Raw genomic sequence first — 14,435 nt, forward strand, 5'->3', positions numbered from 1 at the left:
TCATAAAGTCATCTCATCTTAGACTCAAAGGGAGGTTTGGCTTCTGACTGCTGGATGCCTCATGCTTTAACTGTGGTGAGGAGTAGGGAAGGTCTACGGATATTCAAATTCTCTGACAGGGGTCATTTGATGCTATGTACAAACTAGCTTATCCTATCCTTACAATGAGAAATAAGCCGACAAAGAAAAGAAAAGTTAAGTTGCAAGGGGCAAAAAGACATTCATCAATTTGCAAAACTAGAACAGTCACTTACCACACAATGGTTAGGAACCACTAGAAACAAAGTGACATAATATTAATCAGGTATGACTTGTTACACAGAAGAAAGCATAAATACAGTAAATAAGAGGTTTATATGTAGCCCCAGCAGAGTATGTACACATCCAAGCTGCTGTGAAACTGAGCGGGAATTCCTGCAGCAGAGCCCCAGCTAAAAGCAGTCTCGTCTCTGTGCATAACAGTTGGAAAGTAACAGATGCTGAGAACAACGTGTGGTAACGCTAAGCAGATATTCACATACATTTATCCTTGAAAATGCACAATGTGAGAAATAAAGGTCACAAGTGAAATAGCACTTTGCCTGCCAAGCGCTGTCTTTCCATAAATATGCACAAGTCGGTTCTCCAGTGGGGTGTCTGCAGCCTCACACCTCCTGCCCCTCTGTGGGGCCAGGAGCTGAGTCTCATGCTGTACACTCACTCCTGCTGCCACCGCTGCAGGTTGCAAGCTCTGCCTTCAGTCTCCAGATGCAAATCAAAGCATAAATAATACAGAGACCACGCTCATGGCTCCTCCTTTCACAATGTTACTGGGAACAGGTACTGGTCAGAGCAGCACAAATGCCACACATCAGTGTCTGGGAATGGAGAGTAGCTTTGTGCACTTTTGCAAAAACAACACCGCCCCCCAACAGCAACAAAAATCCACCCTCTGTGTCTTTTATTTTACTGATTAGCTCTGTCTGTAGCTAGGAAGACGCTGTGTTGCTCCTGGGCTCTTTCTATCAGCTTCCTCTTCTTCTTCTTATTCTTTTTCTCCTTTGCCTTTGGCGTTCTCTTCCCTACAATGGGCAGTGGGCGGGGTGGGGGGGGCAGGAAGAGAAAGAAATGAAGACATGTCAGAAAAGCCTCCTTCTCTAGGAAAGAAAACACAAAACATTAAGAGTTTTACACAAAGCCCATCTGGAAAACATCACCTATGGAAAAAAGCAGCCTCAAAGAGAAAATTGTTCACATTAATTTTGACGGAATAATAATAATTTACTAAATTGGATATGCTGTCTCAGAGACTGATCTTCCTGTTACAGGGAACTGGCATATTTAAAAACCTCCCAGCGGCCTGATCAGTCTTGCAAATATCATTCTGCCACAAAAATCCCATTTATCCCCTCCTCCTTTTAACAATGCTACCCTTTACTAGACATCTTTACATCTTTCTACTGCTCCACATGTCAGTGGGTCAAAAGAAAATAAGCATCTATCTACAGTAAACATACCAGAAGTTTCAAACGCCCCTCTCCCTACCCCAAGGGAGAAGAAAATGTCTAGCTTTTAACATTATTCCCTCAGTGTTCTCCAAAGGCCAATATATGAAATGACATGTGGAATACTTCTTTATTTTGAATAAAAATTCATGAGGACATCATTTATTATGTGGCTTATGGCTTCTTATACAAATCTCCCAGGCAAGTTGTTTTTATTGAGAGCAAGAAAAATGCTTGCTTGTTTCTGAAGAACTGATGGGGGTGTGTTTTATTACCAGAAAATCACACCCTGTTATCCTATTTCCCTCTTTGCCTTAGCCACTAGGAAGCACAGACCACAGCTAAATAACTGAGGTTTTCCTGCATCAGGAATTTAGGGATGCAGTTTTCCCTTTGCCTCTGCTGTATTTTACTTTTTCCATTTTGTGGTTACAGTTTCCAGTTTTTATACGGTCTCAACATTTCTTTGCAAGTATGTAAGTAAGACTGTAAGAAAAAAGAATAAGGAACATAAACACTTGCTATAGGTCCTTTGCCCTCTTTGGGTTCTAAGCACATAGGAATCATGGGATTTTTAGAACAGAAAAGAGCTTGAACTTTCATCTGCGTTAGTAGTTTGGTACTATACACCTTCAGTACAGGAAGGTTCTTCCTTACAGACTAGAAAGAATCCTCCTGTAAGTTCTTCCTCCTCCTCTACCTGTCCCTACTTCCAATTTTATCATGTAGTTCCACAAAACTTAAGCTTTTTCTTCCTGTGAGGTACAGCTATTAGCCACTGAAGTCATCAGTATCACAAATAGAACACTCCGTCCTAATCCATGCTCTCATCCTTCCCACACCTAAGAAATTCAATACCCCCAAGATCCTTTCATTACAGGGAGGTGGCTGGTCAGCTTTTCAATCCAGACAATGGAGAAGGTGGCTAATAAAGACATGGAAAAGAAACAGACCAGAGGTTAGGAAGATAGAAATGCGTCGTAGGAAACCAGAGTCGTACGAGGCCATGAGATTTTTAAGTAAGGGAGGTGGTTCTCATTTCTGCTCAGAAAGGGTCTATTTTGTTTGAGGATGGAAAATAGTCTTACTCATAAGATCCTAGCACATGACTGGCACACAGTCGATATTCAATAAGTAAAACTTTGCTGAGTTCAACTTTTTATCACAAGAACAAAGATTAAAAAAAAATACTTATTTTAATAGGACACTACAGTAAAATAATAAGAATATTAGCATGCCTTCATATTAAATTATGAAGGTCCTTGAAGTTAACTTCTGGTTCTCATTAAATTCTGGCATTAATGTTATAATGGCATTTTGCCATCTTTAAACTTAGTTAATCCTACCCAATGAAACTTTAGTCCAAGGCATCATTAATCAAAGAAATTGTAAAGTTACAACTGTTTAGTAACACTGTTTCTGATGATGAGATGCACCTAATGAGGGCAGAGAGATGAAATAGTTAACATAAAACAGCAATTTAAAAAGAAGCTACACTTATAAAGTTTTACGCGTAAGGTTTTCTTAGTTCTATATTTTCTCTCGATAAACAAAAAATCCTTAGTTTAAAAAATCATTGCTTAAAAAAAAAAATCATTGCTGATTACCATGTAAAAATTCAGTTGGTTTGTTTCATTTATTTAAAGGCCAGAGTTTCTTTTAGAAGCAAAACAAAATTAAATGAAAAAATAGTGCAAACATTCCTAGATTTTAAAATGTGTTCTGTTAAGATAAAAATATATGGAATATATGTTATTTAAAGACAGCTTTTCATAATCATTTCTTCATATAAATTATGTAATTGAATATTAAATGTTCACTACTTTCACTAATAGCAAGTCTATGCTAAATGACTACAAACTCTCATTTTAAGAGAAGGTTAATTTCATGTCATTTACCTAATATATTATTCTGATGTAATTGTCAATAAAGTGGATTTTGTGTTTGCTGGCTGGTAGAAGATTGTGTGATAGGGAAGTTACTCAGTATTTGCATAAAGCAGTTCCTATTGTAGCAAAAAATTCAGCAATGCTTTGAAAACTTATTTTATGTGATTGTATGATTATCCCATTGGCAATAAGTTATATGGTACTGGTTCCAACTAGAGATGTTTTGGGAGACCTTATTATAACTCTAAAATTTTTCCTCAGATGTCTCTTTTAAATGACATCTCTCTGCTATTGGTTCATTGCTTGGTTTTGTTTTTGGTCAGCCCCATTTCTCATGTAGGATATATTGCAAATACCAAAGGCTTAAGATGGTTAGCCAACATTTGACCATGGATAGTTCTAAATTAACTGAAAATATTTTGTGGTCCATAGGTTGTTTTGTTTAAGCCAACTCAAAGTAATAAAATATTAAAACATAACCTAATATAGGGTATGAAAAGGGTCTTGCACACATTTTCTTCTGAACTCTAAGATTTTCAAGTATATGGAATTGATAAGATTAAAGCTATCAAAAATATATATCCCTATTCTTATCTATATATGTGACAGTAAGTTATATTGGACATACAAGTGTGTTAATTTGTTTCCACTTAACTTCTTTACATCTGTGACTATGAGATTAGACTCAGAGAATGACCTGCATACTTTCAGATCTTTCCACATTATCAAGCACATTCACCCTGAGCATTTAAGGGCAAATATGATGCCAGTCACCCAAAGAGTAATTCAACTCATGGACTTAACTTTCTTACTTTTTAGTTCACAAGAGAAGATTTGGAAAGTATACTGCCTAAGATGAGCAGAAAAGGTTTGAGTTTTATGAGGAGATTGTTAGCCTTCAGGTATGTCCAACTCCAATGAAAATTCTGCTATCAAATTATGGTTTTCTCCAGGTATATGCCCAGGAGTGGAGTTGCTGGGGCATATGGTAGTTCTATTTTTAGTGTTTTAAGGAACCTCCATACTGTTCTCCATAGTGGCTGTATCAATTTCCACTCCCACCAACAGTGTAAGAAGCTTCCCTTTTCTCCACACCCTCTCCAGCATTTATTGTTTGTATATTTTTTGATGATGGCCATTCTGACTGGTAGAAGGCAATACCTCATTGTAGTTTTGATTTGCATTTCTATGATAATTAGTGATGTTGAGCATCTTTTCATATGTTTATTGGCCATCTGTATGTCTTCTTTGGGCAAATGTCTATTCAGGTCTTCGGCCCATTTTTTGATTGGGTTGTTTGGGAAGCAACCTAAATGTCTATCTACAGAGGAACAGATAAAGAAGATGTAGTACACATATACAATGGAATATTACTCAGCCACAAAAAGGAACAAAATTATGCCATTTGCAGAGACATGGATGGACCTAGGGACTGTCATACAGAGTGAAGTCAGAAAGAGAAAAACAAATATATAATATCACATATGTGGAATCTAGAAAAATGATATACAGATGAACTTATCTGCAAAACAGAGACAGAGACACAGACATAGAGAACAAACGTATGGACACTGGGGTGGGGTGGGGGTGGGATGAATTGGGAGATTCGGTTTGGCATATATACACTACTATGTATCAAATAGATAACTAATGAGAACCTACTATATGGCATGGGGAACTCTACTCGGTGCTCTGTGGTGACCTAAATGGAAAGGAAATCCAAGAAAGAAGGGAGATATATATATATGTGTGTATATATATATGTACAGCTGATTCACTTTGCTGTACAGCAGAAATTAATAAAACATTGTAAAGTAACTATACTCCAATAAAAATTAATAAAAAAAAAAAGAAAAATCCTGAATATCTTTGCCCTGAGCACCTGAAGAATGCTATGGCCTTAAATCACTTCAAGATCAGGCAGACTCTGACATACAGAGCAAATCTTTCCAGCACTGTTATATGAATGCAAGAAGATGACTGGCCCAGATATTACAGTTTTTAAGGAAAACAATGTGGTTTAATAGAGAAAAGACCTCTCTGCGAGTAAGGAAACCTGGTAGGTAGGTAGTCTCGTAACTGAGATGTTTGGTAACACATTATGGTTGTTACTCTCAGTTTCTTCATTTATAGAATGAAGCATCTAGTGAAGATGCTACAATCATCTTTCACTAGAAAGTTATGTGGAAAAGTTGTCCTCCTGGCTTGAAAAGATGTATAAAATATTACTAGCGAGACAAGATTATCATTAAAATGAACAAAGTCAGAAAGACTCTATCAAAGCCACACTCTAACCAGCATAATGACATTGACTTGCACACATGTGGAAATGGTCCAACAGGATAACCTATCAACTCTTCTACAGAGAAAGGTGAACAGTCCCTTATGGAAATACTCGTAACATCCAGCTGTAGATTGCTGCTATTAGAATCAGAAATAGGATAGATTATTTTGAACCAAGATATCAGGCAGACTCACAAATTACATGAAGCTGTGAAAATACTGACTCCACTGTCAGTCAGACATGAATTTCATTCTTTCACAAGCTCCTCAGTTCAGGGAAGGTCTTCAAATGATTTTCCTCGTACTAGATGCAGGTAAGAGTTTTCATAATTGGAACAATGATTCTTGTACATATATCAGTAAGGTACAAGGGCTATCTATGGTTTGCATTATGATTACTAACTGCTTTGAGAAAGACTTCCTCATGATAAATACAATGAAAGAAAACTGAAGAATAAATTCAGTAGCTGTGACTATGGAAAAAGATAGAAACTTCTCTGTATATACACAGACACATACACACACATGCACATGACTGAGCAAAGGAAGCTACATCATGCAAGTGTAAGTACTATAATTACCATTGTTATAGCCACAACTATGATGACAAGGCTGATTACCTGAAACCAGTGCCAATTTTTACTAAATTTTAATGGTAAGTCTGTGATGCTGACTTGAAACCTGGGCTTCACTGTATTTATGAAATTCACCATGGAGACTTGGGAATCACCTCCAGTCATCCTTCAAAGCAGCTAAAACCGAGGACAAGAAGTCTGTAACTACTTGTGTAGTAGTTGTGACTCGGTGAATCTTGTCATACTTCAGAGGATATGCTGGAGGCAAAACATAAGGCTGCTTCCACATCTAAAGCCACAAGGGACTGAGATGTAGACAATAATTGGTAACTGGATTATTTCTTTTTCTCATATGAGCAACTTTAGTTTGCCCAAGAATGAGTAGCAACAGAGATTTATTTATTTCAGAGTGATTGATAATTCTCTGGGAAAATGCCAGCTGCTTCCTAAAATACTTTAACAGCTCAAAAAATAGACAAAAGACCTAAATACAATTCATAAAGGAAATAAAATAGCTAATAAATATATTTTAAGAATCAAATCTCATAATTAAAACCTCCAACTGCAAAGATGCTTGGAAGTGAAAATATGTAAAAGCTAGTGAGAATGTGGTAAGACAGGCATCAGGATGCATTATGAAAATATAAAATTGATACAGCCTTTTTGAAAAGCCATCTGGCAATGTGTACAAAAGCATTACAAATAGTCCTAACTTTTGACTCAGATTTAGGAATCTATCCTAGGAAAATAACCTAAAGTTGGACAGAGATTTATGCATAGAGATGTTTACTATAATTCTGCGAAAATTGTAAATTACCTAAGTGTCCTACAATTTTTCATGACCTCTTTTTATGATTATGAAACAAAGTTTGTTTGCAGCTGTGAATTGAAGTATTTTGTATTTTAAGGCCATGGCAATTAAATTTAGTCCCAAGAATACTACTATTACCTGTCCCTAAAACTTATCATAAATATGTATAAGAAAAAGCCTGTGATTCAAAAGCATTCCTACCGTGGTGGTAAGCAGGTTCTTTAGTGGAGGGATCGGTCACAATTGTGTCTAAAATGTGAAAGCTTAAGAACTACTAAGCTAAATATCTTAGACATTAAGAATGGATGTTGGCTCACAAAGCTTCTTTTATCTAGAAAGGAGTCCAAGTGGGCAAATATATATTCTACGTAGCCCAAGCTAAAAATCCTTCCACCCTTCATAATGTTTCAGAACAACATACTGACGGTTATTTATTTATATCAGCTGGAGAGAGTGTGAGCTAGAATGAGTTAAAGCAAATGAATCTATTTCACTCCTTTATAGTACAAAGTTCCTTAATTGGCATTTTAAGTAATATCTATCTGGTTTTTCAAAAATACGCTCTACTAAAAACATTTCACAGAGAGATCATTGTCTTTTTAAAGGACTGGCAAACTGTTCAATAGTTGTTTGATGACTGTGATCAAATGTCCTAAATGTCCTACTACAATTTTTCATGACTTTTTTTTTTTTTGAGAAAAAAAATAATCTAGAGACAAACTAATAAATGTCAGTGTTGAAAAATAACAAGCCACCTACTAAGGAAACTTTACTGGACATCTTGAATTTCAAGTCATAACTTGAAACTTCCAAGTGGTCACTTAGTTATTTTGACTTTTTTTTTTTTAAATAAAGAGAGCATGTGCTTTCAAATCTACACACAACGTGGGGATAATTTACCAGTTATCTTGTTCATCTTACAAGGCTGTTGGTGGAGAGTGACAACCCTCCAGAATAAAAAATAACTGACAAAATGGGCTTCTCTAAACATGCAAACAGGAAAATCATTTCGAATTCAGAATACTTACTACCTATGCAGATTTATACTAATTTGTAAGTACTAATGCAATAAGCTAGCTCTGTGTGTTAGTGTTCTTTTATCTGTAAAATTTTACCATATTTTTTGTTGCAAAATGAAGAGTACAAAATGGCTTCTGTTCTCTTCGAGGCCTCTCTGCTCTTCTCGAAGACATTTTAGTAGGCCTGAGGTCTGTTGCCTATTTTGCTATTTTCCCATTTGGTTTAAAAATCTTGTTTCATTGTTCAAATTGATGAAAATGTAAGAGGAAAGCTAATCCCGAGGATGACCTGAACCATGTGTCACCACTAAGATTTCCTGCACGTGGTGTTTCCAAATTTCTTCATTGTATACCTCTGGAGAAAATTATTGTTCTTTGGGTGTAAGACAGTTTCTATTCCTGAGCCCTTACCAACTCATTTGAAGCAATAAAGGCTGTAGAAGAGTAACTTGAATAATATCTAGGTTTGTTCCATACGATGTTGATCACTCCAGTTGATTTGATTAAGTTGTTAGAAATCTGGTACTTCAAACAGGAAAGGAAAAAAAATCAGTTTAGACAAGATTCCATGGAGTTTAAGATAGGTGAGAATAAACAAAGAGAGGTGGCTTCAGAAATGTCTCAAGTTCTTTATAAGTACTTTAGAGTCACTGTCAAGGACTAAGAGTTTCAGGGTAGCGAAGACTAAAATAATGCTGTCCAAAATTTCGTTTACGTGAAAAAATAAATATATAACTCTACCACAAGGGGGCAATAATTCACTTTGACTGTAAGAGTATCTCTCGTTTAAAAAATATATACAGGGGAGCTTTTAGGCTCTGACTTCTTAAATACTTTCTTTTAACCTCAACTGAAGGTCTTCTTTTTCTTTTTAGCATATGGTAAGCTCTGTAGTGGACTAAAGATTAGGCGGCAAGATCCAAATGCGGCACAAGGAAAAATGCAATTACATTTCTATTAAAAAGATGTTTGAAGGTCAAAGAGGCTAAAAGAAAATAAAGTTAAGATGAAATCTGCTATTCAAACAGTGACTTAGGGGGAAAAAAGCATTATTCGCAAACCCAGGTTCCCATTTTCTTACAGGGAAAGTTAACATAAACTACCTGCAAAGAACAGGTCCTTTTCTCTTAGGTCCCGTATCTATAAGAATAGAGTTGTAAATCTAAAAATGATCTTCATTTTCTTCTGGTCCAGAGAGTGCACAGAGATTTAATACCAAGTACGAAAGCTGATCCTTAGGTGGTGACTCCTGAACAAGGCTTCTGATCCCATTGGCTTCCCAGCCTCAGTCAGTGGGCCATGTTGTGAAGGGTGGAGAGAAAGCGAGTATACCCAACATTACTACCCTCTGCTCTAGTCCAGCTCTGCTAAATGCTTTAGAAATGAAGCAAGCCAGGCACAGAAAAACTCAAGTGACCTATCCAAGTTCCTACAGCTAACTAGCAGCAGAGCTGGACTTGGAACCAGGTTTCAGTATTTCTCTCTTATGTAATTTTACAGCTTTAAAAGTCCCTGGATAAGGACACAGCAATAGAGTTATTTTTCAAGAAAGACAGAAAAGCACTAGAAGACAACTGATATTACCCTGACAGATCTATGAGAAAAGTCCATGGCCTCAACATAACTGAAAACCCTTTATGACCTGTTAATACATGACAACTTATCTGTAACTTAGACTTTCTGTAAATCTACACTGCATCGATTCATTGCTTACTCTTTCTCTTACTTTTTATCAAGATGCAATCTATAAAATTTCTTGGTGGGGTAAGTGGATTGGTGGACATTCCTGCTATGGACCATGCAGTGTAAGTGCCTCATACACATTCTCGTGTAATTGAACATCATCACAAAATTTAAATATTCAAGCCGTCCTGCTAGAATATTGTGCAGCTACGCACCCTGAATGTACCCAGAATAAATAAAATTTGCAGAAAACTATCAGGCTCATTTGACACTCCTAAACTAAGTCAGAAAAAACATCAGGTTTTGCAGAGAAAATGATACTGATTTCATTTGATTAGGAGCAATGGGATAACCAGAGAAGAATTTCAAGTTGCTCCAAAGCTGACTTCATACTATAACGGAAGGTACCTTTTAAGATAATTCCATTTGAATAAGATGATTTAATCCCTTCATGCTGGTCTTCAATCAATAACCATTAACTAAATGAAAAAAAAAAAAAAGTCCTAGAAATGATATTTAGGACTGTCATCATATGGAAAATATTTATTTAATTTGGATTCAACACAATTTGGAACTTAAAGACATACCTACAAGTAAAAAGAACGTGAATAATGGTTTCTACATGGTAGCTATGTCAGAGTGTGGGTTATCAGTCTAGCCTACAGCTCACCCAGGTGTCAGGCCTTACATAAGGTCAGTCAACACAGGGTGACATGAGGGGATGCATGTTCCGGCCTTCATAACTGCATCCCCTCCTCTGTGCCCTTGTAGCACTTTGAACCTCCCTCACTAAAAAATATACCACCTTTTGGTGCAATTTTATGTGTGCTTGTATTTCATGTATACTAGTTTGTGAATAATTACAAATAGCTATAATTTAATGCCAATATGTGCCACAGAGTACTGGTTAGAATCTTTCTAAATATCAAGTTGCAGATATTCACTCAAACTTATCTCAACAAATATGGTGATTTAGAGCAAAGATGGTTGGGCTAGATCTGAACACTGAATGTGGTCAGGAACCAAAACCATTCAGTCTTTGTCATCCATCATCAAGTGAACTCTCTTTCTCTTCCTGGGCTCCACATGCCTTCTGCCCTCGACTCCAGCTTACACATGGTTTATGAAGGCAACCCTGGCTCTGAATATACCCATGACCTTTCAGCTTACCTCCCTCTTATAACAGCCTCAATCTCTCTTGCCTTTATTGTGTATTCCCAACATGCCTTCCTGCCCCTGTTAAACCACAGAGTCATGGATGGTGGGGGAGTCACATGACACTGAACTAGGCAGTCATGTAGGATACACGGTTAAGAACATGGGTTTGGGGGTCAGACAGTCAAAGATTCAAAGCAGAGCTCTGCCTCTCAGAAGCTCGTGGTCTTGGATCAGTTACTTGGTTTCCTCATTTCTAAACTGATGTCAATGGTACCCACTTCGGCATTGCCATAAGGGATAAAGAAAATGTGTCAGGTTTCAGCTACTATACCTGGCACATGCATGCATGCTAAATCAGTTCTAGCACCAGATGAGGTGCCTCGTATGTATTATTTGTAATCCTTACAACAGCCCGCAAGGTAAGCATTATTTTTAGTTTGCCGATGAGGAAATAGGTTTAGAGAAGTTAAGTAAATAGCTCAGAATCACATAGCTCGGCAGTGATTCAAACCAACATCTGGCAGATTCTAAAACCTGTACTCTTTCCACTATACTTTTTGGATCCCTTGTGCCCAGCAAAACTTCTTTGATCTCAATCATTTAAATGGCTGCTGAACAAACAAATGAATCAGTAAACACTGGGCTGAAGAAAGGCATCAACCTCCCCATCCAGTCCGCCAGCATATCAGGGTGCTCTTGGGCCATATTAGCATCCAAGTGGGCCTGGCCTACAACCTTTATTTCTCATATTAACTATTCCCTGGTTTAAAGGCCTTCAAAGCCTCAGTTTCCTGGGGTCAAGAAACACATTTAGCGCAACTCAGTATCAACTGTGCGCCCGTGGTAAAACTCAAGGGAAGATGACACAGGATGTCTCTTTTTCAGCTGAGAGTTAGAAGAAGTTTAGACCTGTGGTTCCAAAAGCTAGTTCATGGGCCAGAGATCGTAGAATCCTCCAGGGAGATTTTCTTTTTTATATGTAGGTTCCCTAGCCATACACTGACACCTGAACGAAACCTTCAGGAGGGAAAATCCAGAATTTTTTGCTAAGCTTCAGACATGATTCAGTGCTAAGTTAAGATTACATGCAAGTCCAGAGCACAAAGCTGTGCTGAAAAGGGTGTGGGCAGGAGAGAGAAAGGACTCTGGGGCAGGATAAAGAAAGGAGTGCTAGGTATCCCTTCAAAATAAATGGCATTCTCCTTCCCCATTGAGTGGAGAGGTAGCGTCCCAGTTGTGAAATGAAGCAAACCTCTTCGTGCCTGGACTCCCTTCCCTAGGTTCTGCTTGTGGTGATGCCCCAAGAAAGCAGCAGAGATCAAGCTGTCCATGTTGAGAGGAATGTGCACACCAAGAAAGGGCGCCTGATCTTTTTGTTCAAGCTAGGTCACTCATGCTGCAGATCGCTCATGCTACAGCAGATCCATTTCTCCTGTGGTTCTAGTCCACAAACTTGCTTTACTCTACAAAAGCTTTTACTCTCAGTTCACTCAACAGGTTCTGTTTTGAAAGACGATCTACCTAGTTTGCAGAAATTCTAAAGAGCTGGACATAAAAAAGAAAATAAGACTGTGATTGAAAAAAAATTAAAACTATTATCCAATTTGGAGCTTCTGCCTTACTAGGATACAGATTTGGCACTTCAAAAATTGGAAAAACAAGTACCTCTCAGACCAGGTGACGCAAATACCAGAGGTATTAAAATGTTATTGGTTGTATCGCAGAAAGAAGGAAGCATATTACAAGTCTTTTCCCTTTTTTTTGGAAAGATGCTAACTATGAGTTTCTTCCATGTTATTAAATCACCACCACCATCACCACACTGCTGTTAGCTGCATGCCAGGCACTGTGTTATGTATGTTAACTCACTTCATACTAAAAATATTCCTTATGAAATAGATACTGTCTTTGGTCCCACTTTGCAGAAGAAGAGCCAGAAGATCAGAGAGGTAAGTTGACCTAAGACAACACAGCCAGTAAGTGGTGGAGTTTGGATTTGAACTCAGTCTTGTCCCAAAGCTTACACTCTTATCCATTATGCTATACTTTTCTCTCATCACTTTTGTGGTAGAATAAATGTGATCTCCTTACAGGGAGAAGAGGAAGAACGAGTCAGTGTTACATTCTTCCCTTTAATCATAAACTCCCACAAACCCTATGATTAGATCATTCAGTCAAATGGTTGAACCATTAAATTCATAAAATGGAGGCTGGGACCATCATTGGTTTGTTACAAGACCAAGATGATAAAGGGCATATTTTCTTTGTTATCCTTGTAGGACAAGGAAAGTAAACAAATATTTGCCAAAATAAATAGTCTCTATCTATAAGTAAAAACCAGACAAAGTTTTGGTCACTGTAGAATTTCTGTCAACCACCCAAGTAACAGCAATGGATTTCAACTACAGGAAAAATATTTTACAAGGTACTCTAAATAACATGTTCAACACACTTAATGATTATTAAAGACATCACATTTCTAAGGTTTCAAAAAGTCTGCAACCTTTGGTGGGTTATCTTGAATCCTAATATCTTTGTGATTACCAGATATTAAAAGAGCAGAACATAGCTAATAATTATTTTTTCCACAAACATCCTACTGTTTAATGAGTTGACTTACCCCCAACTGAAAATGGTATTTCACTCTCCAGAAAAAGTACGTAGACTGTTAAACATACAATATAAACTGACATCAAAAGAAACTATTACACACACACACACACACACACATAGTAAGTATCTGTAGTATTTCCCAAGCATTGTTTATGGTCATGCTTATATCACTATGTTCTCATCACTTTTATTTGACTTAGGTGTTAAAGAAAAATGAGAAACGAAAAGTTTACATATAACATGAAAAAAATTTTAATGTAATGGAAATGAGTTAAAATAAATCATCACTGGATCAGATATTTAAGAGGAGACTTGCATTCCAAACTAGTATAATTTCAGTAAAGACATCAGCTGGAATTTGATAAGAAAAACAACATAAAAGAATATCAGTGAGCTATTACTATGTTATAAAATACATACTTCTCAGAGTCTGAGCAGGGCAGGTTCAAGGACCTGTGCTGAAACTTGACCTAAAAGCATCAACATGACAATGGTTATTTTAAAAAGGACTTCCAGGAAAAACTACAGAGAATGCTTAGCGGAGAAATAAAAAAGATGTTAATGCTCACAGGCTATGTGAAAAATTATCTTTTGAAATAGAACTGTTTTCCACCTTTTACTATGCCGCTAATCAAAAATAGATAAAATTATAGCTACAAAGCTATAATACAACCACAATAATTTCTTTACCTATTAGGGAAGTTAAAGACCGAGTTACTGAGAACAGATATGAAAAGATTTTCTGCTTTACCATTTTCCAAAAGTTAGGTAACCATTTTTTTGACAGTAGCTTCATTAGAACTCAGTTGGAAGACAAGGAATGAATTAAGAAACTTCTAGAAATTGCTTCCAGTTTGATTCTAATACAAAGCAGAAAAAAAAGTATGGGTGATAAATATTAGATTAATACTTATACTTTG

The 14,435-nt window shown here is 37.0% G+C and overlaps 1 protein-coding gene across 2 annotated transcripts in view; it reads right to left on the bottom strand.

Annotated features, from left to right (window-relative positions):
- Positions 1-335: 335 nt before the first annotated feature.
- RSPO2 (R-spondin 2) overlaps positions 336-14,435 on the bottom strand; it is a 147,105-nt gene continuing 133,005 nt past the window's right edge. The window contains exon 6 of one of the 2 annotated variants that reach the window (XM_057736320.1): positions 336-1,061. In XM_057736320.1, coding sequence (XP_057592303.1) covers positions 946-1,061 — 116 coding nt within the window. In that variant the 3' untranslated portion in view covers positions 336-945. The remainder of the gene's footprint in view (positions 1,062-14,435) is intronic. The other variant, XM_057736321.1, reaches the window with a different exon arrangement.

This window comes from Hippopotamus amphibius, chromosome 5, assembly GCF_030028045.1.
Source record: "Hippopotamus amphibius kiboko isolate mHipAmp2 chromosome 5, mHipAmp2.hap2, whole genome shotgun sequence".
NCBI classification, from domain to species: Eukaryota; Metazoa; Chordata; class Mammalia; order Artiodactyla; family Hippopotamidae; genus Hippopotamus; species Hippopotamus amphibius.